Source organism: Gopherus flavomarginatus, chromosome 5, assembly GCF_025201925.1.
Source record: "Gopherus flavomarginatus isolate rGopFla2 chromosome 5, rGopFla2.mat.asm, whole genome shotgun sequence".
In the NCBI taxonomy this organism is placed as follows: Eukaryota; Metazoa; Chordata; order Testudines; family Testudinidae; genus Gopherus; species Gopherus flavomarginatus.
This window is the reverse complement of record NC_066621.1, coordinates 104187224-104211146: the sequence shown is the minus strand read 5'-3', so window position 1 is coordinate 104211146 and position 23923 is coordinate 104187224. Positions and strand designations below refer to the sequence as shown.

Sequence of the window (23923 nt, the reverse complement as noted above, 5' to 3'; positions counted from 1 at the left end):
CAGCCACTCCCTTGCTAATTGCTGTTAAAGTTTTTTGCTTATCTGTGTGTTTCAAGGAAGTTTGCTACTCCAAGAGGTCAACATTAAGCAGATTGGAACATCAGCTTCCAGTGACTAATCTAGGAGATAAGATATGTCTGGAAACACATGGAAAATTTAATATCTCTCTCATGTTTACCTTGCAAGGTAAAAAGAGAGAGAAACTTGTATGTATTTCCACCCAAGTACTAGAACAATGCAGACCTCAGACAAGGTCTGGGATTCAGCAGCAAGACTGAGCCGAATGACTAGTCAGCAACAATGATTATGAGTCATACACAAAGAACAGAAAATGTTTTCTACTACAATCACAATAAAACAATGAAGCAGGAAATGGAACTTGAAGCACGCACAGCAGAAACGTTCTTAAGCCACATTTTTAAAGCTCTCAGTAAAAAGGGGGGGTCTGGCATCATTCATACAGCAAAGAAGATATATTTCTTTCTAGACTGGGGATCCAGCAAAACTGGAGCTGTGGCTGGGAAAGCTGCACCTGACAAGGAAGCTCTCTCACTCTGGCTTTTTCTTTCCCCAAAGCTCTCCAAGTCTGTGAACCTAAGGAGCATTTAATTAAAGTAAATCATGTGCACTTATATCACTTTCATTTATGAAATATAAATCATTTGTATTAATAACAATGTGAGGTGCTAGGTAAGTATGATCAGGCCTTTTTGCATATATGTGGATAAAATGAGGTATGGAAGAATTAAGCCTCAGGACACTGGCTAATTCTTAGGCATTGTTTGCTATAAGGAAAGGCCAGTTTCTGGGAGAGCTACCCAGGTGTACTGTGCTGGCAGGAGGAAGGAATTCTAGCCATTGGGAGATTCTTCAGGTAAGAATCCTGACCTGTTGCTGTGTCCTGACTGGCCCTGAATCCCCCTTCATGCAATTGCAACTATTCCCTCAGGCTGGGAACCAGCAGAGTGGAGGCTCCATACACCAGAAGGCTAAATTGGGGGTCCTGGCCTGGACTAAGAAGAGCTAGTAACAAAGGGAAGCAAGCCAACATCATGAGCACATCAGGATTAGAGAGCTCTCAGAGAGATGAGACGGGAAAGGGCTGAGCATTAAAAAACTTGCTTAAGATCACACAGCACGTCAGCGTCACAGGGCTAGAACCCAGGAACTTTGACTCCCACTACCTGACCACTTGGTCACTAGAAACCTCAAAGACAAACCCTCCAGAATGATGAAGCACAACAACAGCAGCAATGAAGCACTGCATCTGTAATCTGGAGTTTCCCTCTCCACTCCTTATCCCCCACCTTGCCTCTGTCTCAGGTAACACACCTAAACCTTCAAATACAAATAGAAAAATATTAGCTGATTGTCAGGCTCCCTTTCCATCTAAGCTGTCTGATGAACAGCAAAGACTCAGCAAACCCCATGGGTTTTATTATTGTCCCCAAAGAATGAACCTCTGGTGAACCACTTGCTGCAGTGCTAGTCTATGAAGAGGTGTAGGCTTTCCTATGAAATTAACTGCAGAAAGCAAAAAAATTAGAAAAGATATGGTCAACACATGGTCCTATTGGAAAATGTGATATAAATATAATAAACTTTTTGATTACAAAGTGATTTCTGTAGGATTAGTTTCACATGAAGGATAACCCTGCCAAGGGAGAGAGAGAGAATTGAGCAAATTTGGTCTTTATTACAAACACTTGCATACTGAAGTGTAGAAAGAGGAAACTGTGCCCAGTGCATGGTTTGTAGACAGAAGGATTTATTATTCTCCTTTCTGATGGGTGTGGGTGGGATTATGCATGAAAATCCCAAGCATCAAGAGGAAAGGAAAGCCCTGTTGTATATCTGAACAAGGCGATGTAATAATCAGAGAATTCCGGATCAGAGCGGTAATAAATAGAGTAAGGATGATCGCATTTCTCCCAATTGATATGGTTGCCCACATATTTTTGTGCAAGTTTATTTAAATGAAACTTGTTGCATTGCTTTGTTGTACTTCATTAAAAACAATCAGGAATTGCAAGTAGATAGTACAAAGAAATATGGGTCCAAAGATAATATTGTGGAAATCCTTATTTCAGACTACCTTTGCATAGCAAAATGACGAGGCACAAACAAAGGAGCTAGTACAATTGAACCCAAGGGTTTGTATTAAACATCTACTCAGAGTTGGCATTCCCTTCCTATTCTTTCTCCTTTGTTTACTTTTAAAAGACCCTTGCTGTTGAGTTGTCTGCCCATTGGTGGAGTCAATCTACATTTCTGGAACTGCCTCTAACAGGGGCCACTCTTTCCAGAAATGCTGATTTGACGCAGCAAGGGATGGGAAGCACAACAGAAAGGGTGTTGTCAAAAATCTGTAATTTTAGTGTCAAAATGGGAATTTCAGAAATTTCTCCCAATACTTTAAACAGAGGAAGCTGGCAATGCTTCTTATCTGTCCAAACTCAAGTGGTGCAGCTGCACTCTCAGAACGGAGACATCCTGTTTCCCAGACAGCCTGATTTTCCTCTGACTTATGCCAGTGTAAATCAAGAGTAACTATTGTAGTCAATGGTGTTACACCAGTGTAAAACTGCAACTGAGTGCAGAATCAAGCCTGGAAATTTAGTCTTTGCAATTCATTTGGTTTGCAGTGCAACAGCCTAATTTTTAAAAGGGCCTCAACCTCGACTCCTTTTCCATGGGAGCAGTTTTGCACATGCAATTAATTGCAGGCACAAATCCTGTCATTCACACATCTAAATTCCTGATTTGTGGAGGCAGTCAGGTATTTAGACATCTAACGGTAGGAGTTGTGTTGCAAGTACCATTTTGTGCCTAGATAAAAAGGCCCGTGTTAAAAATCTGATTCTTACTGTTGGTATTTTTCTTTGATCTGTATTTCTCTTGTTTGTTCTAATAGAAGTTGTTGGTTACTCCTTGGTAAATGATAAAGTGATTGTGATGATAGGAGAAGATGAATGATGCGCTCAGTGGGCCAAATTCAGTCCCAGCTGAGAGACAGAGCTTCAATATAGTTACACTGGGGATTAATTTGGCTCTGTTTGCTGATATACATATAATGCTTCCCTCATGGCACGTCCAAAACCTTCTGGTTGGGAGACAATAAGACAAAGCAACATCTCCCCTTGGGGCTAGTAGAAATGGAAATCCATGGCTTTTCTTCTCATTTTCACTAGCCACTGGTTTGCCCACAAAGGGATTAAAGACACTATTAAAGGAAGCAATCTGAAAGTTGAAGCAATGAAACACACTGACAATTGTTCGAAAGCTTTTTTTTTTTGTAACATGTCTTTAACTGGTGGATCTAGCACATCTATTGCTGACAGTGGACACTACAAATCCAACTCCTGAGGCAAAATGCTGCTTCTTCAGGCATATTGACAACTATGTGGAAATGGCATATTCATATGGCAACTCTTCATATTACATATATAAACATAAAAAACTGCTGATCAGAGAAAAGACGCTTGGCCCAACAAGCCTTTTCCCTTTTGGTATATCTCATCTCCAACTCCCTGGTTTATCACTTCATCCTTCAATCCTTTCTCTCTTGAGATAAAAGTGTCCAGCTGTCTCTTAAACTCATTTAGATTACTTGCTTCGCTGGCCAATTATTCCATATGTTTACTACTGTTTCAGGCAGAATTATTTGCCTCAATTCCCTGTTTACTCTTGATTTCCTAGTTTGACAATGTGGTTCCTGGTTTTTGCACTCCTGACTCTAGCTTATCTTCTTCCATGTCAAAAATTTTTTGCTATTAGATCAATTCAAAGTCACCTTTTCTACAGTAAACAGAGGTGGACTAAGACTAATTCCCAAAACATCAGTCCCCAGATCCTTGCAGACTTTTCCTCCCTCTTCGTAGTCCCTCTGGTACCCCACTTCAGATGAACATTTTGTTTTTCCCTGATTCACTGACTCGGTCTCTTCAAACCACTGGGCTCACATCCTAAGGGTCCAATAGTATTCTGCCTTTGCTGGTGAGAATAAACTGATCCTTTTTAGCAGATAGTCTTAAAGGGACACTGTCCAGGATGATAAATCTAAAAAACGTGACCCTTCTTGACAATAGTTCCCAGTGCATTTCTTGCTTTACTATAAAGTTATGTGAAATATTTGTGTGGAGACTCAAACATATTACAAATGAGCTTTGGGTTTGAAACATAATGCATTCACAAATCTTAGCTAATAACCTGCAGTAACTTTTGCAATAATGTGGCAAATGTGGACTGAGGTTGCTCATGCAGCAGGGATGCTGTCAACCCTTTAGTACTCTAACCTACCCACCAATACATGTAAGGTATAAAGGGGGATTCTTAAAGCTTGCTAAGGGAAGAGGGCAGGTTGGGGGAGGGGAGGGTCCTCCTTGGAGGTTCTATTTCATTGCATTCTGACATCCAAATGTATCAACGGGTCATGTTCTCTTTACAGCCATTGTGAAACAAACCACATGGTTCAGTTCATGAACCTTTTCAAGAACTCAACCCTGTAGGGTTTACACAGCACTACCAGACATGCAATTAAAAAAAAAAAAGTTGCTGCAATTGAAAGTCTACAAAAAACCCAGTTTCTCATTAAAAATGTGCCCAAGGGCTGGAGTCTGGGGTTTGGGTTTGGCCCTGGCACTTTCCCCTCCAAATCAACAGGACTTCACCCTGTCTCAGCACTTCAATCTGGGGCAGAGCAGGTTTATGATTTTGGCCATGTCTATATGTACATCTCTCCTGTTGGCATAATAAAACCACTTCTGCAAGCGGCAGAAGCTATGTCGATGGGAGAAGCTGTCCCGCTGACATAGCACTGTGCAAACAAGTGCTTATGTCGGTGTAACTTATGTCACTCAGGGCAGGGGGTAGTTTTTTCATACCCTTGAGAAACAGAAGTTATATTGACTTACACTGTAGTGTAGAAAAAGCCTTCCTCTGGGTCTTGGTAACTGATTTATTGTTATCTAAAGGCTCTTCAATTCAGCTCCAAAAGTTTGAATGTTCATCTAAACTTTATCAATTGAGTCAAACCTCTTTAAGTTTGGAAAATTAGACTGAGGAAAACTTCATAAGAACTCATTCTTGTTAGATTATTGGTACATACTGACTCTGGTCAAGCCAGACCCAGAAAAAGCAGAAATAGAAGAAAATGAAAAATAATTAAAAGGGGGAAAATAGTACGGTGCCTCGATAATGTAGCAACTGGCACTACAGAATTACCTGAGAGAGAAAGAGAGAAACAAATTATCTGAACTTTTTCAAATTTCAAACAAGGGTCATTTTGAAATTAGGATAAAGTTTCTAATAGGTTCTGATTTTACATGCTGGTCTTCTACCCTGTAATTTGCTGCATTTCCATTGTTTACCATGGTGGTAATCTAAAGTGTTCCCAAAAATTATTCAAGCAAGACTCCCCTGTCATAAATCCATGTTTTCTGTTGCCAGTAGAATTGTGTTTTTCAAGATGTTCCCATACTAAAATCCACAACATTGCTTCCAATACTCTCCTTAAAAATGAAATTAATCAGTTGGTAGCAGCTTGCTGTTTGAATAAAGCTACCTCAAGTCCTTACTTATTTCACACACCATCAAACAATTACAAAAAAAATAAAAGTAAGGTAAAATCATTGCAAATTTCTATCCTCATCTTATTAAAACTCATGATTCTTTCTTAAATGTTATCTGGGCCTGGAAATGGGTCAGCCCGAATTTCAGAGTCACCTTAGACCTGTGAGCAAAATTTTACCATGAAATTACAGTATTGACAATAAGGATACTTAGAAGAAAATACTGCATTGTACTGGCAGTCTCACAGAGTGCCTAATTTTTCCATAAATATTTAAATCCTAATCTGCATACTATCTAGACCCTTCCCTCCTCTACATGGCTCAGATTCAGCAAGGTACTTAAGCTGGTTGCTAACTTTAAGCACATAAATAGTCCCTTTGAAATTAATGAGACTACTCACCTGTCCAAAATTATTCCTATGTTTAGCCTTGCTTTTAGCCTGCGTCAGCAAGTTCACCCTTCTTCAAGGGATTCTCCATTCTTGTCCTCAGCCCTGGTTCAGGAAAGCATTCCTATTCCGAAACAGCACGTAAACACGTGCTTAACTTTAAGTGTATACTGAAGACTCATTTAAGGCAATGAGACAGAAGCGTGACTTTAAATGCATTCCTGAATCAGGTCCTTCCTCTAGGAATAACAAAGCAAACTAAGTGTGTAAGTATCCTGCCATCTTGTTATCCTTGTCTCCAGTTCCATACTGTAATTTCTAGTGGAGCACAGTTCTTGTACTTTTTGTCTATTGTAAATGCACTCAAAGAATCCACTGCAGTTGGTTGTAATATTCTTTGTACTTCAGTGTCAAAGTATGATTTTAGCTTCTTACTGTTTATTTTCTATTTCTTCCAAATGTCAGGACTACAGATTGTTTTTATTTTTATTAGTCCCATCCTTTCTGGCTTTTATTACACCCTGCAACTCTGTTTAACACAGTGGTTTCTTTGCCTGTTAATCAATTTAGATGCAGAAAAGGATAAAGCAGCAGGAGAGTGAGGTGGGTGGATGTGAAGAAGGCTCCTTCAGGAAGTCCCCCTGATTTCCACCTCATCCTTGAGTCTTGCACCACAGCAACCCTTTCTTTGAATATGGAGGGCTGGGCTGCTTTCTCTAAAGCTCATGAAAACCACTCAAAGGTCCCTCCCATTCAGCAAAAGACTTAAGCATTTGCTTAACTTTAAGCATGTGTTTAAGTTCCCTTGTCTTCAACAGGACTTAAAGCGCAGGCTGAAAGTAAGCACATGCTTGGGTGCTTCACTGAAAAGGCAGGGATTTATGCACTTGCTTCAGTGGTTTGCTAAAACATGGCCTCTGTATTGTCCATACCATGGAAGGCAGTGGAAATTTCTCAAAAGCACTACTGTATTAGGTGCTCACTCTCCCCAAGGTCTGAGAGAGTTGCCTCCATAGTATTTCTTGTCCAGTGAGCAAAAGATCGAGCTTGTGACATGGACTCTGATTCTCTGCATTGTGCTATCACTAGATCATTGGTCTGCCCTTTCAACAGTTTATTCTGTATGCATACACTCAAAAGATCTGCATTTCGAAGCTTTGTGCCGCACTCTTTAGTTAGTTAGTTAGTTTTGGAGAAGGGCGATGCTGGCCTGTTCTGAAAACAATATACACGCCATTGTCCACTTTTAGCCTCCACCTCCTTTAATTGTGTAACACGCGGATATAAATACGCCTTTAATTGCATTCATATTCAACAATACCTCCTCAGTATACAGCACCATACTGTAATTAATAGCGGTAGGATTTTCACAAGCATACAGTGTCAGCGTAACTCATCTCCCATTGAAGTCAGTGGGAGTTTTACCATTGACTTCAACTGGAGCAAAATTAGGCCAATACTGAGTGCTTCTGGAAATCCTGCTGAGAGTATCCAGGAGTAGTATTTTGTGTACTATTATCATTAACATTACAATTCACAGTGATAATGATGACCACGATATATTGTATTTAGTATGGTATAGTATTCACTACCATTTAAGTGGTTCTGGGTTCCTATTATTCATAGAGCAGCATCGCACTAGAAAAAAGCATGTAATGCCACATGAAATTCCAAGAAAACACAATGCTAAACCTCTGAGCGCAAAGGTTTAATGATTGACATCACTAGTCTTTGAGTAAGAAATCGTTTTAATAGAACTAGAGGCTAAGACCAAAGCATCAAGGGAAACCCTATAAATACCCTATGATAAGGCTGTAGCATAACACAAGAAGATTCACCAGCGAAGGCATGTTATCCCCTACCAAGAATCACCACATCTATAACGTATTCTGCTATTGAGACTAGACCACTCTATTGCCTGGCAATAGCTCTACACTTAAAAGCAGTTCCACCTCTCCCATGTCTGATGTCTACATCAAATGCATAGGTGATGGGACAGGCTTTCAAAATCAAAGGAACAGGGAGGAGAACAAATGGGCATCTTTACAGCGAAGATATAAACTTAACTTATGAAATCTATACAAGAGTGTCTCCATTTTTCTCTTCGTTACTGTAGCTACCCTGCCTCCCCACCATGATAGAACAAATGCATCTGCCCCCTGATGCAACCTCATCACGTCATTAAACATAGATTTTAAATGTAACATTTCCACGTAGTCATGAATTGTTGTGTTGCGACTTATGGTGTCAAGGAAGGACAAACAACAGATTAACCATTTACCAGGGAATTTTAGCAGTAATAAAGAGTAGATTGTGAGACTGCTAATCAATATTTGTGACATCTATGCATGTACAATATGTATGTTTGCATTATGTACTGTACCTAAATGTACATTTATACTGTACGGCACACATCATAACAAACACACACATACACTTCCCTCTGAGATTAAAGCCTAGGCTCCAAGTTTTTTAGTCCAAAGGGTATCTTTAAATGTACTTGGTTCCAATCTTCAGAAGAGAATTAAAGTGAATTCAAGTCTCTGTATTGTATATCCTTCCTTTCTGCCTTTCTTTTCAGGTTAGCAGTTTATTTCTGCATTAATCACCCTGACAGAAGCAAGGCAACTCAATTTTCTGCTTCTGTAGGTAGGCACATCACTTTCTGTACAGCACTAGGCATGAAAAGGGCTGCAGCTAAGCTTTGGTTACTGGTGTAATTGAAATGCTATCCACACTATAGGGTGCATTAAAGTCAGATAACGGCAGTTCCTGTGGCCAATTTAAGTAGCTTGACTTCCCTGGGAAAAAAAAAATTGCCTGACAGATAAGGCAGACAAACTGGCTAATTCTCCAAGCATGTCTCTCATTGTGATCCTAGAAAAATGAGAAAAAAATGAATCACAGAACCACAAAATCAATTGACCCTCGGGTAGCTCATCAGGCAGCGAGCCTGATAAACCTAAAAGCTTTGTTAATGTCTGCCTGCCTGTATCCCACAGATAGAGCACTTTGTAAATGAACCTGCTTTGATAAATATATTAAGGAAAGCTGTGAATAAAGGCAGAGACTTCTCATTTGTAAATACAACCTCTGCTACATGGAATTAGAATGATAAAATGGAGTTCCATGTAATTAAGTTTGTATAAGGCCTGAAATCCGTGCAAATACTTTCCCTGAATTTTGAAAGAGAACTGTCAGTTCAATTAATCTGAACATCACCCCGAGAATGTACTGAACAAAATTAAGCTGCTGATAATACCTGGGCCAGTATTTTGATAAGTAATTCCTATATCATTTCTTGGCCACTGTGATCATTTTATTTAATCCGCTACCCCCCGCTTTTCTTCAGTTATACTCTAAGCCATGTACAAAGAATGGATGGTTCACACACCACCATACCAGTAATCTACCATATCAAAAAGTATAAAATGGGGAAATATTCCCCCAATGTAAAATATCAAAGTGAATAAATTCCTATTAAGAGATATTTTTAAAAAGCCTGTATCTAAATCACCACTCAAAGCCTAAACAAAGAAAGCCATTAACGAATTGATAACCTGAATACTAAGACTGTGCAAAACTATGCAGCTTTTCAGGTGTTTTCAATAGGAATGACATGAACAAAATTCAAGGCTCTGTTGGAAGCTATGAAAAGGGAAAGAGAGTGATCATGAAAAACAATTTACCTAGGCTAGCTTTAACACTCCCTAAGTACTACTTTCAGAGCTAAAAGTACTAACACAGGAGTTTGCCTTGTTGACTGCATTTGGCTCAGAAATGAAAAAGAAAACAATTATTTAGAAATTCCATGGGAGCAAAGGTATTGATTGTAGGGTCACTTACCAGTTGTTTACTTGTAGAATTGTAAGTCCTGTGTCTTGGGCTAACTGTTTCTTCTGCTCCTCTGAAGGATATGGATGCTAATAAAAAGAAATGTTTTAAAAAATAAATCAGAAGTTCAGAAAGATGCACTGTAAGAATGAAACCATCTTTTGTGTATTCTGTATCCTTAAGGTTTGATATTATTTCTTGTTTTTTAAACTAAGAACATTCTTTAAAAAAAAAAGTCAGCATGAGTGTTCAACAAAACTATAGTTGATTATCTGATTACAGCTATATAAATCGTCCTGTAATACACTCCGAAGCTGACACATACAAACAAAAGCTATATGTAATATGTCATTAAACTACAACTCTTTGGCTTTAAATTTACCATTGCTACACTTCAATTCCTTGATATTAGATTATATATTGAATTCCAAATCAGGTGAGATAGGAACTTCCAGCTATAGTCAAATTTTACAGGAGAACAAGCACTATGGTCTAAATTCATCCCTGTTGTAATGTCACAGAAAACCAATGGAATTACACCTAGGATGAAATTGGCCCCATGTACTTCAGCTATTATTTCCTTCTCTAGAAGACATGACAGGATTGGGCCATTATATTTTTAGTTGAGCAGACAATATTGAATGTATATAATTTTGGACAACTAGGAACAATATATTCAGGGCTGGTTCTTAGAAGTCATGACAACAAATTCAATTACTTTACAGTTTATTGCCAATACATTTATTAAGAACTTTTTACAGGACAAGGAGTGGACTACTTAATGTTTACCCATTACACTACTGGCGGAGGGAGAGGGGAGCAATTATCGTTCAGGGCTTAATGTTTAACTTTCAAATGAAAAAATAAACAGAATTACATTCCCTCCTCAGGTTCCCCCCACACTCACTTTCTTTCACAAAGAACTTTTGGGAAAGCTGCTGTACCTACCCTGCACATAATCAATATGCTCAATTGTCATGGGCAGGAGGGACTTTTGGAGATCATTAATTCACGTAGATTCCCCAGAGAGCTGCCTAAGTATGGTTTGAATAGGCTTTAAATTAAATATGCATATGTTTTAAATGTACTTGATTCATTATACAGCAAAATGAAACTCTCATATTCCATTGGTACCTTTTCCAGATCACAACCAAAAAGACTCAAGTGCCGAAGCGATCTCCTTCAATATTGGTAATATTACATTTTACCACTAACACTAACAACTACACCTAAATAAATATTCTCTCATGTGTGTCAGCTGTCCTGATATATTGTAAAAAACAAAATGTCCATACAAATGGTTGAATATTTAATTTTCCATTCTCAACATTGTTTCAAAAGCATTCATTGTTTAATGTCATCAACAAATTGACATTAAGGAAAGCAACATCATTCGACAGCCAAAAGGGTTAAATAGATTTGCATTGATATAAAAATCAGGCTTTTAATATTCTGCAAATATTAACAAAGAAAGATGATAATGTTGAGTTACTATGAGTTAAGGATAAAATGAAAATAAATTTTTCTGATTGCTAAGTGTTGACACTTTTTTGGCTAGGCCTGCAGCCTTTTCTTGAAGGCTGTGTAATTACAGAAGGCTTTTCCCCTCCTTCCCCCTCCTGCTTCTAGCCCACATTAGTAATGACCCCTTCACTGCTTCAAAAACCACTAATAGTCTTCAGCAAAGGCAAGAAAAATGAACAGGATAAATTGGAATCCACAGTCAGTAATTTGCATCATATGAGACTGCTTTGGCCACTCACACTCATTCCTGGCCATCAATCGTTTGCTGTCAGGTGCTGCACTCTGCCACCATGATAAATACTCCTCCTAACACTCTGATTCGTCCAAACAATGTAATTGTCCTCTGTTCTCCTCTTGGTAATGGAGATAATGAATGACTCCACAAACAAGAAGGATTGCTCATCACAGACACAGGGGTGGCTTCAAACTGAAAAGCCTTGAGTACAAATTTTAACTGACTGAAAACACAGGTTGGAAAAAAAGAAATCCTGTATTTCATCCCTAACCTTCAAGATGATCACTTCTGACCTTTTCCATTTAAGTTTTGGGGAGTTGGTTCTCTAGTAGGAGGGGTTCCTGGGAAATATATTCTGAAAACATTCACTTATTCCAAAAAAAGGTACAATGAAACCCCTGTAATACCATATTGCTGGATAGCAGCCACAGAGGAATGTTGGCCAATACCTGAGTCTGAGGAAAACAACTTCTTACTTTAATTGTGTTTAATCCCAAACTGTGAGGAGAGTGCATTATCAGGAAACTCCTAAAAATGCAATCAGTTCCATTCAGTTAAATATTTATTGTGCTATCAGTAATATATATTTTTAAATAGTGGAAATATAACCCCACGTAAATAGAATTAAATTCAACAGCACAGAGCATGATGGAAATGAGTGAGCCTAGTCAGTGTGATAGCCATTCTGGAGCTATTAAGACATTTGAAAATTGGTACATATTAGATCAACAAACCCCTAAGAGCCAGGAACTTATCAAAATTCACCTTGTCCAAATGTCTTTTCTTATTTCTAGTTAAGAGTGAGGGACAATAGTGCAACAACCCTAAGTTATTTAAATATATATATATTTTTAACATTCGTGATTCTAAGGCTCTTTAAATGTGAAGTGGACTGTTTATCTGAAAGTGTTCTGGCAAACTGCCACCATATTGCTAAAATTAAAGAAAGGATTGAAAACAATCAGCATTCTGAGGAACTGAAACCACAGCAATGTGTTTCTGATTAATTTACAAATATATGTATATATTTAAGGCTAAACTACAGAACCAGAAAATTTCTACTAGATAGTCTAGCACATGCATTTTTACACTTCATTAGAACAGACATCATATTGAAATAATAAACATGGAGGGGCCTTCATTTCTTCTTTGATCTATATTACTAAATGTCTGACTGACTCAAATTTAAAATAAACTTTGGTATGTTTGCACTTGAAAACTGGAAGAAGACCACAAGCAATAATTTGTTATCAGTTTCCATACTCCCTAACTGAAACTAGTTTAGTCTGTATGCTGTTGAATGCCAGGGCTATGCGAGTCCAGCCACCCCTGCAGTAGCTAAACTTTCTGGTAAGAATACATACACTGTAATATGGTAGCAATGATGATAGATCACTTCATCAGCATGGAACCAGACTGAAATAAATTAAAGGCACAGGTCATAACTTTACATGTTTTCTGAATCATTCTGAAGCTATTGCAGATAAGCGACATTACAGCCTTAAATACGCAGGTATGCACTGGGGAATAGTATCATATAGCTCTGCTTTCCCTGAATATTTAAGGACCACGTTTTCAGAGTTTCATGGCTAAAATTCTGTCAAATACCTTGCAAATTTAGAGGTAAGATTTTAACTTACAGTATGTTCCATTTAATGTCCATTTCTTTAACCTGATCTGTATGCTTTTGTATACGGCCTGGCTTGCATATCTGATTCCAGTAAATGAGACAATTATTAATTACAGTGTCGGTGGCATGTATGCCTGACATTGTTGCGTCTGTTTTGCGGTAGTTATACTGTGTATTTATTTAACAATTTCACTGGATTATGACATTTCATATGGGATTGGTTTATTTGGCTGTCTAAATGGGCTAAATTCAGAGGAAGGAGCAAGAAAAGGAACTAATTATTCACTTTTAGAAAAGGTAATGAGTGTGAAATGTTTCGGATTGCTAGGAACGGGGCGGGGGGTAGGCGAGGGGGATTAAAGAGTACTCCACTGTGTTCTTCCTCCCTCGTCCCAAGATATCACTAAGCGACCATCAGCCTTCTGGCTGAAGCACACTGGACAGGATTCCTTTTCTGAGCCCATTAATGCCTTTCCTTAATTGGCTGATTAAAGCTGAATGCAGGCAAAATGGAGGTGAAAAAGGTAAGAAGAGGGCAGTGCTCTGAAAGGCACACCTTCTCTAAACATCCCTATCTATTGAGTGCATGTGCCATCAGATTGTTACATCGTTCAGCCACCTTGGGCTCCTCTTGGACTTTTCACTGCTACCAAATGCCCAGAAAGCTACGATGGCATAAAACACCCATATTCCACTCTTGCCGGCCAGCAGCTTGCCCTGTCAGATACAGAACTGGCCACAGTAACACATGCACATGTGACATCTGGGATTGATCACTGCAACTCAGATATCGAGGAATGAAAGCATGTGTCCTGACAAAGCTCCAACTAGTACACAACACAGCAACAACATAGGTCACCATGACCATATCAGTCTTATGCTCCTCTCTCTGCTGTGGTGCCCCAGTGAATAGAGAATCCAGTTCAAAATCTCTGTCCTGATATTCAAAGCCCTCCCAGGACCGTCTCTAGCTACCTGGGACAGTGTCCCTCTGCCACAGCCATGCTTTTTCACAACACCTCCCTTCCACCAGGACAATGGCCCAGTATGGCTAGAGCACTACAATAGGATTCGGGAGACCTGGGCTCAGTTCTTGGCTCCATCACTGGCCTGCTGGGTGACCTTAGACTACTCACTTTTCTGTTCTGTGCCTCGGTTTCCACATCTGTAAAATGGAGATAATGATGTTTCTCCCCTTTCTAAAGCACTTTGAGATCTATTGATGAAAAGCACTATATAGGAGCGAGGTATTATTATCCAGTGGGAGGAGGAGTGAGTGAGTACAGGAGACAGCACTTTCACAGGAGTAGAACTAAGATTATATATAGACTTTTCTTCTCGATAAGATAAGAATGGCCACTGATCTCACAGTGTTTGGAACTAAATGCAAAGTTCATCTCTTTGATCTAGCTCTCCCACAATAAGTATTCCTCTCTCTTTCTCAGACACCCACACAGACATCTTAATTCTAATCAAGCATTTGATTCTACCTGCTGGGAAGGAAGAGAGAGATATTATAGTTATGTCTTTTTTAATTACTTGGGAGGTGCTCAAACAGATGATGAGCACCAGTCTAGGAACCTGGATATACAGCCAGATATAGCTAGCTGGAGGGGTCACTGTTGATGCAAACCACATCTACACTAGCACTTTTGGTTAAACTTCCCCTAATGCTCTATCACTGGTCCAGTTCCCCTGTAGGCAGGGCACATATTTACTACTGTGTAGTGTAGAACCTGCTCTGAGCTATTGCTACCATCCGGGGAGCTGCAGCAGAGGGAGAATTTCAAAAATGCAATGGCAGACACCGCCAAGAGGCTAAGTGCCCTATCTCTACACTACTCCTACCTCCTGCTGGGCTGAAGAGCAAGAGACCAGGAGGACCCACATTCTGCTTTTTTTTTTTTTGCCAGTTTGTAGTGATATTAAGACATCATGTAACAGATTCAGGGAGACAAGTTGATGTGCTAAGGAAGTTCAGTGTACGGGAGAGGCTGCTGATGACATATGGCTGCTTTTAGACACAACAGCAAAGGATGATGACCAGCTGTTTGTGTTGTAGGATGCATGCTTGCAAAGCACATTTGCAGGAAAATCTGGCTATACTAAGGGAGGGAAGGAGGAGGATTAATAAAGTAATAATGTGCAATAAAGTAGTGGAAAAATTATCATCACATCTTAAACCGGTGGTGTATGGGGAATCATATGTACCAGCTTCACAAGAAGTGAAACATTTTGTGGTTTTGTCTGGAGTTTTTCCGCAGCCCTCCATAAAAATAAAAAAGTTGATAAACTAATTTAACTGATTTTGGAAATAGTGAATTTTCATGTGAGACAAAAGTGTGACAATTTGTGCACTATCTTCCAGAATACAATTGGGCTCTGTTCCTTATAAAAAATTGTGTTTTCTGGCGAAAATGTCAATGGGTTGCCTTATCCCAGTTTCTGAACAAACCCAGCAAAAAAATCTCAGGTTATTACATGTGGATAAACAAATTTTGCACACCTCTTTTCTACCTAAGAGATTTCAGGTTTTGGATTCCTTGAAAAGAGACTTTATAACGGAATTGTTTGACAAAGGGAAATGGAGAAAAGAATCTGTGCAGCAAATTAAGAATAGGAGGAATACCTGACTTATGTGCAGTTACTAATTAAAAAGGGGAAAAAAGGGGCTTATTGAGAGGACAGCAATTAGTGCTCCGGAGGAAAAGATTCAGATTGTTACTAAGAGGAAGGTAAAGTCAGTTGAGATAACTGGGAATATGCTTGTTACAGTTGTGCATGTTCAATATATTATATAAGAGGCTCTCAACCCCTTAAAGGTGGGTTAGACATTTTGCCTGCAGATTGAAAAGAGATTACAGTAGCGATTTCATTTTTACCAGTAGCCAGTTGAAGGGATGTATTTATAGGAAAGATCTCAGGGTTGAATCAGTGGACATTGGGTTGGTATGATCCAGAAAGAAACTTTATTGTCAGGTGTGGTTGTGGCTTTGAGGAACAGTGTTATTGAAGAGATGGGCTCATTTCAGACTCCTAGGAGTAAACATAATGGCTAATAGTAAAAACAAAACAAACCCCACCCATTTCAATTCTAAGTTAGGGTTCTAGCATCTAGGGGTGAAGCTATTGTGACTTTTAATTACTACTGGGGGGCTAAAACTTGGTGCACAAGGGACAGTGAGCCTTAATATACTGGCACTTGGTTATGAAATATCAACACCAGCAAGTATAGAATGACCAAACCAAAGGCTAAATGTATAAATTTAGGCCTATGTGCGTATGCAAAACAAACAAAGCATGCACATATATTTGCACAAGCAAAGTTCAGTTCTCTACATCCTGACGGGGCAACTGTATCTGCAGTATCATGCATCAACAAAGATTTTGTGCTTCACCGTGTATAAAAATTTCCCTCAACTTTCTGAGAGCTAGATCCGAACCCCACTGTAGTCAGTGGAGGGTTTGTCATTGATATCTGTTGATGCGGAACCTAATCTAAGAAAATTATCTTTTCAAGTAAATGTAATTTTCATTGTAATCCTGTAAAGTAAGAAATCTGTATTGTAGAGAAATGTGAAGAGAATCAAAAAGGCTAAATTAAGAATACCTTGATTAGTCCCAGAATGAAAAAAAAATAGGACTAAAATATGTAATAAAAGCAACATGGAGAAGGCTTTCAAAAAGCTAAATGATACAGTAAAGTAGACTAGAAAATTGATACAAGTAGAAAGAAGTTTTACACCAATTGAAGTCCAGATTCTACAGTGATGGATAGCAGTATGAAACCCTAAAATAGGAATAAGCCCTAAAAAGGAAGTAGCTATAGTTGGTATTTGAAGTGGATTGTACCACCAAGCACTGCTCTCAAACATGCAGCCTTCAGAGATGGCAGGAGTGACCGTGCATGGTGAAAATCCCTCAGGCACTGCACTCCATTAATACTAGAAATGGTCTCCCTATCCTGAAACAGATATCTGTGTGGAGATGCACAGTCACAACTCTTCCAGAGGAGCAATCCCAAAAGAGATTGAACAGAAGAGAATATACAGATACTCTAACATTCATTAACCCTAGAATCTTCCCCATCAAACTGTAAAGCACTAATGCTCACCAGCTGGAACAATAAACTCCCTGTATGAAATGCCGTCTCTAGAGAATTTTATCATTGCTCTTCCAATATAGTTTACATCTGGTGGCATCTGGGCCCAGTTGCCTCCAGTCATGTCTCCTTTTCTGGAGATGGCCCACTTCCCATCTCTGTTGCAGCAGTTTCCCACTGAAAGGTAATGGCATACTGGCCCCAGGAAGAGCTATAGTAGAGGCACACAATATTCCTAGCTCTCTTTCTTTGAGGTTAGCAATTGTTGGAAAGGGAGTGAAGGATATCATGTGTTCCCAAAATTTACTATCCTGTGGTGAACTCTAATGTACAAATGATGAGGAGGGCTCTTAAAATTTGAAGGAATCAGAGAAGAGGGTCTAGCAGTGTGGTACTGAATTCCAATGCATTGAGGTAAGACTGAGCAAAGGCCACCACTTTAAACAAAACACATTTGCTTTGGAATGGGGGGAGTATGCCTTTTTCTTCAGAACAGACCCACTGGATCAGGGACCAGGCCACCCTGCAATCAGGCCACAGTCCTGCTCGGGCAACACTGGAGGTAGCATGAAGCCATACTCTGTTAATATTTTGGGAGGCTTAGAGAAGCAGGGAGATGGGCCTGTGGAGTTGTTTGCTCCCAAAAAGTTCAAATAAGGTGAATATATTTCAGATAGCAATATGAAGTTTTGAAGGCTTATCTGAACCTATGAAAGTTCAGGCATTACTAATTACGAGTAGAATTTTGCAAATTATTTGGAATGAACTTTGAATCCACTCAAACAATTTTTGTTTCAAGATTTGATAAGTTTAAGCACCTTAGCCTACATTTCTTGAAAAGTTCAGATACATGATACTTTCACAGATCTGCTCCCTGAGTCACAATAGCTTCTGTTTTGTTTTCCATTCCCATAAGACCAGGGAATCAACTCCCGTGGGACACTCCCCTGGAGGCTATTTCATTGAATTTGAACCTCTATCTAAACCTACAAGAGCTGGTTCCATTCCATTCCCTCTGAACCAAGTTTACAGGATACCATTTGTGATCCCATCATGAAACAAACACTGCAGGGTTCAAAAAGCCCCAATTATAAGACTAGGTTTTATTTTTTAAACTAATTATAAAGGATTCCTCAGTAGATGGCGCACACAGAAAATTGGTCCACTAAATATGGTAGTGAAAAAATTATTGATAAGAGAAGCATCATCAAACAATTATACAATAAAAAGACCTGCAAAAATCAAAGATTAATGGAAAGATAGACGAGAAGTTACACAGTGTATCAGCAGCAACAAATACAGCAGTGAACCGATTAGATACCTTAAATACCATGTCAAGATACAATAAAATATATGCAATAATTTTAAAGTAAATGACCATTGAAAATTAATCCCATGGAGAAATACAGAATTGCAGAAGGATAAAGAGCGATAAATATTGCATGTAAAAGATGTGCACGAGATATAGTTATGGAATACATGATGAAATAGCAATTGTGAATAATATAACCAAAATGATTTGGTGGGATTGAGCAATATATTAAAAAGCTTAATTTGAGGAGGAAGGCAACATGGATTTTTGACAGGGAGGTTTTTCTCAATTAACTTGCTGTGTTCTTAAAGAATGTTATCACTACAAAGCAACGGAAATGCTGAAAATATTATCTATTTAGATTTTATTAAAGCACACAATACAATTTCAGATTAATAACCATCAAGCAGAAAAATGTCTCAGAAACAGGTAACAACAAATGCCAACTTCTAGAGGCGGAAAGTGCTTACCGGAAAAGGAACGTTTCCCATTTTTCTATGTGTAATTGAGCTAGGTGACATCAGAGAAGAGCTATAAATACAAAGGATTTATTTTGCTTATATGCATGAAAACATGAAAAGCACTCTTAGGGCCTGATCTAGTACCCATTGAAGTCATGGAAATATTTCTACTGACTTCAATGGGATCTGGGTTGAGCACTTAATCAGTAGCCTTTACTGATTAATATGCAGAGCCATATTTTCTTGAGATGCCGATTTTATTATGTAAAATGCACAAAAAATGGTGTTAGAAAATGTAATTAATATTTTTGGAATTATCATATGTGTAATACATCAGAGAGTACCAACAGACCTTTTCACAAACTAAACACATTAATATCACCATTTACACCAACTCCTCCTCATCCGTCATGTGAATAATGAATTAATAATTTTTCCTTACTGGGTCATGATTTAACCAGAAGGGTTTGTTTTAATATTCTTGTGTTTTCATGGCACTGTGTGGATCTCAGTTTTGTCTTTTAGTCCTGGGTTAGTCCTGGAGTAGCCAGAGCGCATCCTTTAGGCCAAACACCATCCATAGTATTATACAAAACTTCTTATAACTTCCTTATTTTAATATGGAGGTTAAGCAGACAGCATACAGGGCCTAGTCAATTGCATCAGATTATAAATGTCATGCTAAATCCTCTGATGCCTACAGACTGCATCCTCATATTAGAGATGAAGGAGGTTGCAATCTGCTTTGCATTTTATACAAGTTGGTATTGCTCCTGACAAATTGACAATGCATCTCTCATTAGGGCAAATCTGAGGCACCCTGGTTTAATCCATTCAGTGTCAAAATTTATAATCCAGGAGAATGGCACAACCCCTTTGGAAAACCATAAACTGTGCTGTATTAGAGTCTTTGATGCATATGTATCTCCATAAAACCAAAAGAAACGGAATGCTGGAACATTTTCTTGTACATTTTGGGCTGGATTAATTTAGTGGGCTTGCTTTTAGAATAAAGCACTATTCAACATGAGTAAGAGTGTCTGAATCTGGTCCCTGGATTGAGAACCAGAAAGATCACTATACACTTCATTTTGGGTATACTCTGAGCAGGAGACAAACTGATCTTTGAATTTCCTTTTCACCTGAACTACATCTGCTGAGCTAGTTTATCACAAAAGAAATGGGAACTATGGCAATGCACAGCTCCAAGAGTCCCATTCATACCGTAAATATGTGAGACCATGGCTCTGGGTAAGCTTTTCAACATGTTCAGTAGCAGGATTTGATAGAATGCAACCACTAGTTCTCATTGCACCTCTTAATTTGCTTGCTGTTACTTGGCAATTCACCTTTCAAAAGCCTCAGAGCAAGTGGATATCTGTTTGGCACACACAAAAGTTCTTTTCAAGGATTTAGTGAAAGGCTAAGGTATGGTCTGCAGCTTAATGAAGCTATAAAATAGGGACATATCTTGCCAGAAAATGTTCGTGACCTACTACACTGACAGGAAACTAGATCAAACTCTGATCACCACAAAATAGGGGCTCATTTTTCAACTGAAACAACCTATGGAGACTAGAAACTAACTATGAAGATATGTCATATTTGCAAAGCTTAAAACTCACATGCAAGGACTTTTGGTATTACGGATTAAAGCAAAGCAACACTTTCATAACAAATGCCCAAACCATTCAAGGCTCAGGCCAAGTTCACTGAAATATTTGTGCAAGTTTTAGCAAACTTTGTGAGTGTTTTGGGTGCTGGGGGTTTGGAATTTATGATTTCATGTGGCAACAAAGTGAAACTTCATACATTCACAGATTATAAAGCCAGAATGTGCCACTGTGGTCATCTAGTCTGACCTCCTATGTAACAGAACTTCCCTAAGTTAACTTCCATTTAACTAGAGCTTATCATTCAGAAAAACATCCAAATTTCCATAGTTTGGGCTGAGTTTCACATTGAGGTTGAACCTGGCACTTCAAGGAAGAACTTGTAGGTGTGAACCTATGCAGACTAAAACAACAGCAACAAACATGTCCACATGAATCTTCTGCAAAGTGAAACTGTAGAGCTTTGCCCAATTCTAATACTGACACTACTTTCCATGACGCCACATGATCTGTAGGATAATAGAGATTTTTTGATACATATGCCTCAAGCTTTTAGACAGGGTTTAAAAATCTCAGTAAATAAATACAAATCACGTCCGGTCTCAGTAGTCCGGTTGTATTTTTCCTTTTCCACAGCACCAGTTATCATTTCATTTCTTGGAAGATGGAATACGAAGAATATAGCATGCATCAATGTCTTGCCTACCACTAGAGAATGAAGGTAATATACAGATTTCCACAGGCACCTTTAGGAAAAAAGTACACATATACTTATGAGAGGCTAGGTACAAACATCAGGGAAAAAATTATAACATTTTCAAAATAATGACTACGAAATGTGCAGAAGATCCTCTCATACAGTAAAATGCCTGACCCAACATCTGCTCCACAGAGGGAGCTCTAATTCTGCTAGGTGCTGAGCACCCTCAGTTGTGTTAATCTCAGGAGGAGTAGAAGGTGCTCAGCACGTAGCAAAATTAGGTTGTGTGTTCCTCAGACAGAAGTGCTTTTGGATCAGTCTTTTCACTGCGTTGAGGCCTTCTAAGGAAGTTGAGGTTACTGGTGCTTCACTGAGCAGATAGAGTATGATCCCCTGAAACAGTGTATTTAGGGACAGATTTTCAAAGGTATTCAGGTGCCTACAGATACAGATAGGTATCCACTGGGGTTTAGAAAAAAACTTAAATCACTTAGGTGCCTAACACCAATTGATTTCAATGACTAACTGACTTAGGCACTTTTGAAAATCCTACAAGGCACCTATCTGCAAATTCAGGCACCTAAATACCTTGGAAAATCTGGCCCCTAGGGAATTCATTGAACCCTCTGTGCATACTTGCCTAACTAACTCATGGTCGCCATCTTGTTGAAAATGATATGCACACCAACTCTTCATTACAAATCAAGATTTAAATGGGCAGTGGCTGAGGGCCCATGAGACACCCTATAAACCCTCAGGTGTTTCAATGGCCTGAAATGAAATTAGTGCAATTTACTTGATCTTTGACTACTCTGGCAAACCATTTTTTGGGGAGCAGCCTTTAATAAAATCTCCTTAAAACCAATAAAATACTGTACTCCAACCAATCATCCACATGGTGGTACATATACTTCACAGATTATAAATTGATGCACTGTAATAGCTGCAAGGTTTTTAACAGCTGTTTCTCTCAGTCTGTGTGTCCTGCAAGAATTTAAACTGACATTCAGACATGGCATTCAAAAAGCGGGATAGTCCTGCAATTTTGGGGATGGATGGTGACCCTAGGACAGTTACTTCCCTAAAACCGAGGGAGGAGGAAGAAGCTACCATGGACAAGATTTTCCTTGCTACACAGTGGACAGCATATTGCACAGAGGTGCTCAGATACTACCGTGATGGCTGTGGTTTAAGAACCCCAATAGTCGGTAAAGCAGACAGATGACACATACGTACCCATATTCTGATTTTGGAATGGTATGTTTAACTTTCATTGAAGGGAGGGGGAGACAGGAAGGTCTTGGAGTACATAGATAGAATGTCCACTCTTATACACAACTAGAAAAATACATCCAAAAACAAAAGGAGTTCATAAATTAGACCTTTCCCTATTCTTCTAGGGACAAATCCTGGTGGCTTGGAGGCGCCAAGGGGATAGTCCTAGCATGGAGAAATTATTCAGATGTTACAGAGATGGCATCCTCCCGCTGCAATCTGCAGGCAGCATCTGAAGCCCCTTCATAACAGCTATTACTATAGTCCTGCTGCTTCAGTACATTAATGATAACAGAAGCAGTGACCAGTTTTCTCACCCTCTTCCCCCATCCCAACACTTGGCACCATATGAAGTCATGACCCTATGGGTCTGCTCAGTATGCAGACCCAGTGACACACACTCACCATACCTTGGCCCCTCTACACCCACCACTATGGACTCCAGTGGAGAAAGCTGTCTCAGAACTTGGCTGCACAGGGCAGAGGAAGCTGCAGAATCCTCTTGCATAGCCTGCCCACAGCCCAGCTTCTCCTCCCATCTCCCTCCAGCAGAATTATGGATATGGTGTTGCACATTGTGACAATTCTGCTTTAACCCCTCCCTCTTCAACTAGTGGTGAAGGGCAAGCTTTGGCCTTTTATTCATAAGTGGTGCAGTATGCATATCTTTACAAATAATCCAGGAATGAAAGGTTTGAGCAACCTTTATCTAGATGCTATTTTCTTGGCTTTCTAAACACAGTTGAGTTGGCTCATTTAGTTATTGGGTATAAAAATTGCCTCTTAGTGAAATGCTTGATTTGCATAACACACCCTCTTCTCTGGAAGCACAGACTTCCTCCCAAACATATCAAAAAATTCTGCCTTATTTTCCATTTAATTTAAAAGGGAAAAGTCCAGCTTTATTTCCTCTATTTTATTTCATTCTTTATCAGCTATACTGTTATAACAGCAATGAAATTGCCAGATCTCATTTTCAGGATTTTAAATTCTGAGTTTATATTGCAATCTGGAAGATCATTCTCCAAGTTCACCCTGGTATTGTGATGTATTTATTTAACATATCTGTCTGAATGTTTGAATGAGAATAAAGACACCCCATATCCATATGTACAGGCTCACATTATAATAATAATACTCTTATCAATTTGCATTTAGAATATTTTCCATACGGATCTCAAAGCTCTTTACAAACATTTTGGGAATAAAACCTCACAACACTCCAGTGAAGGAAGGAAGTATACCATTTTGCAGATGAGAAAACGGAGGCAGAGGACA

At 39.0% G+C, this 23923-nt stretch overlaps 1 protein-coding gene across 7 annotated transcripts in view; it reads right to left on the bottom strand.

Annotated features, from left to right (window-relative positions):
- The window catches only part of MEIS2 (Meis homeobox 2), a 184389-nt gene that overhangs the window by 53547 nt on the left and 106919 nt on the right, over positions 1-23923 (bottom strand). For all 7 annotated transcript variants that reach the window (XM_050953912.1, XM_050953911.1, XM_050953915.1 and 4 more), the window contains one exon: positions 9806-9882. In XM_050953912.1, coding sequence (XP_050809869.1) covers positions 9806-9882 — 77 coding nt within the window. The remainder of the gene's footprint in view (positions 1-9805; positions 9883-23923) is intronic.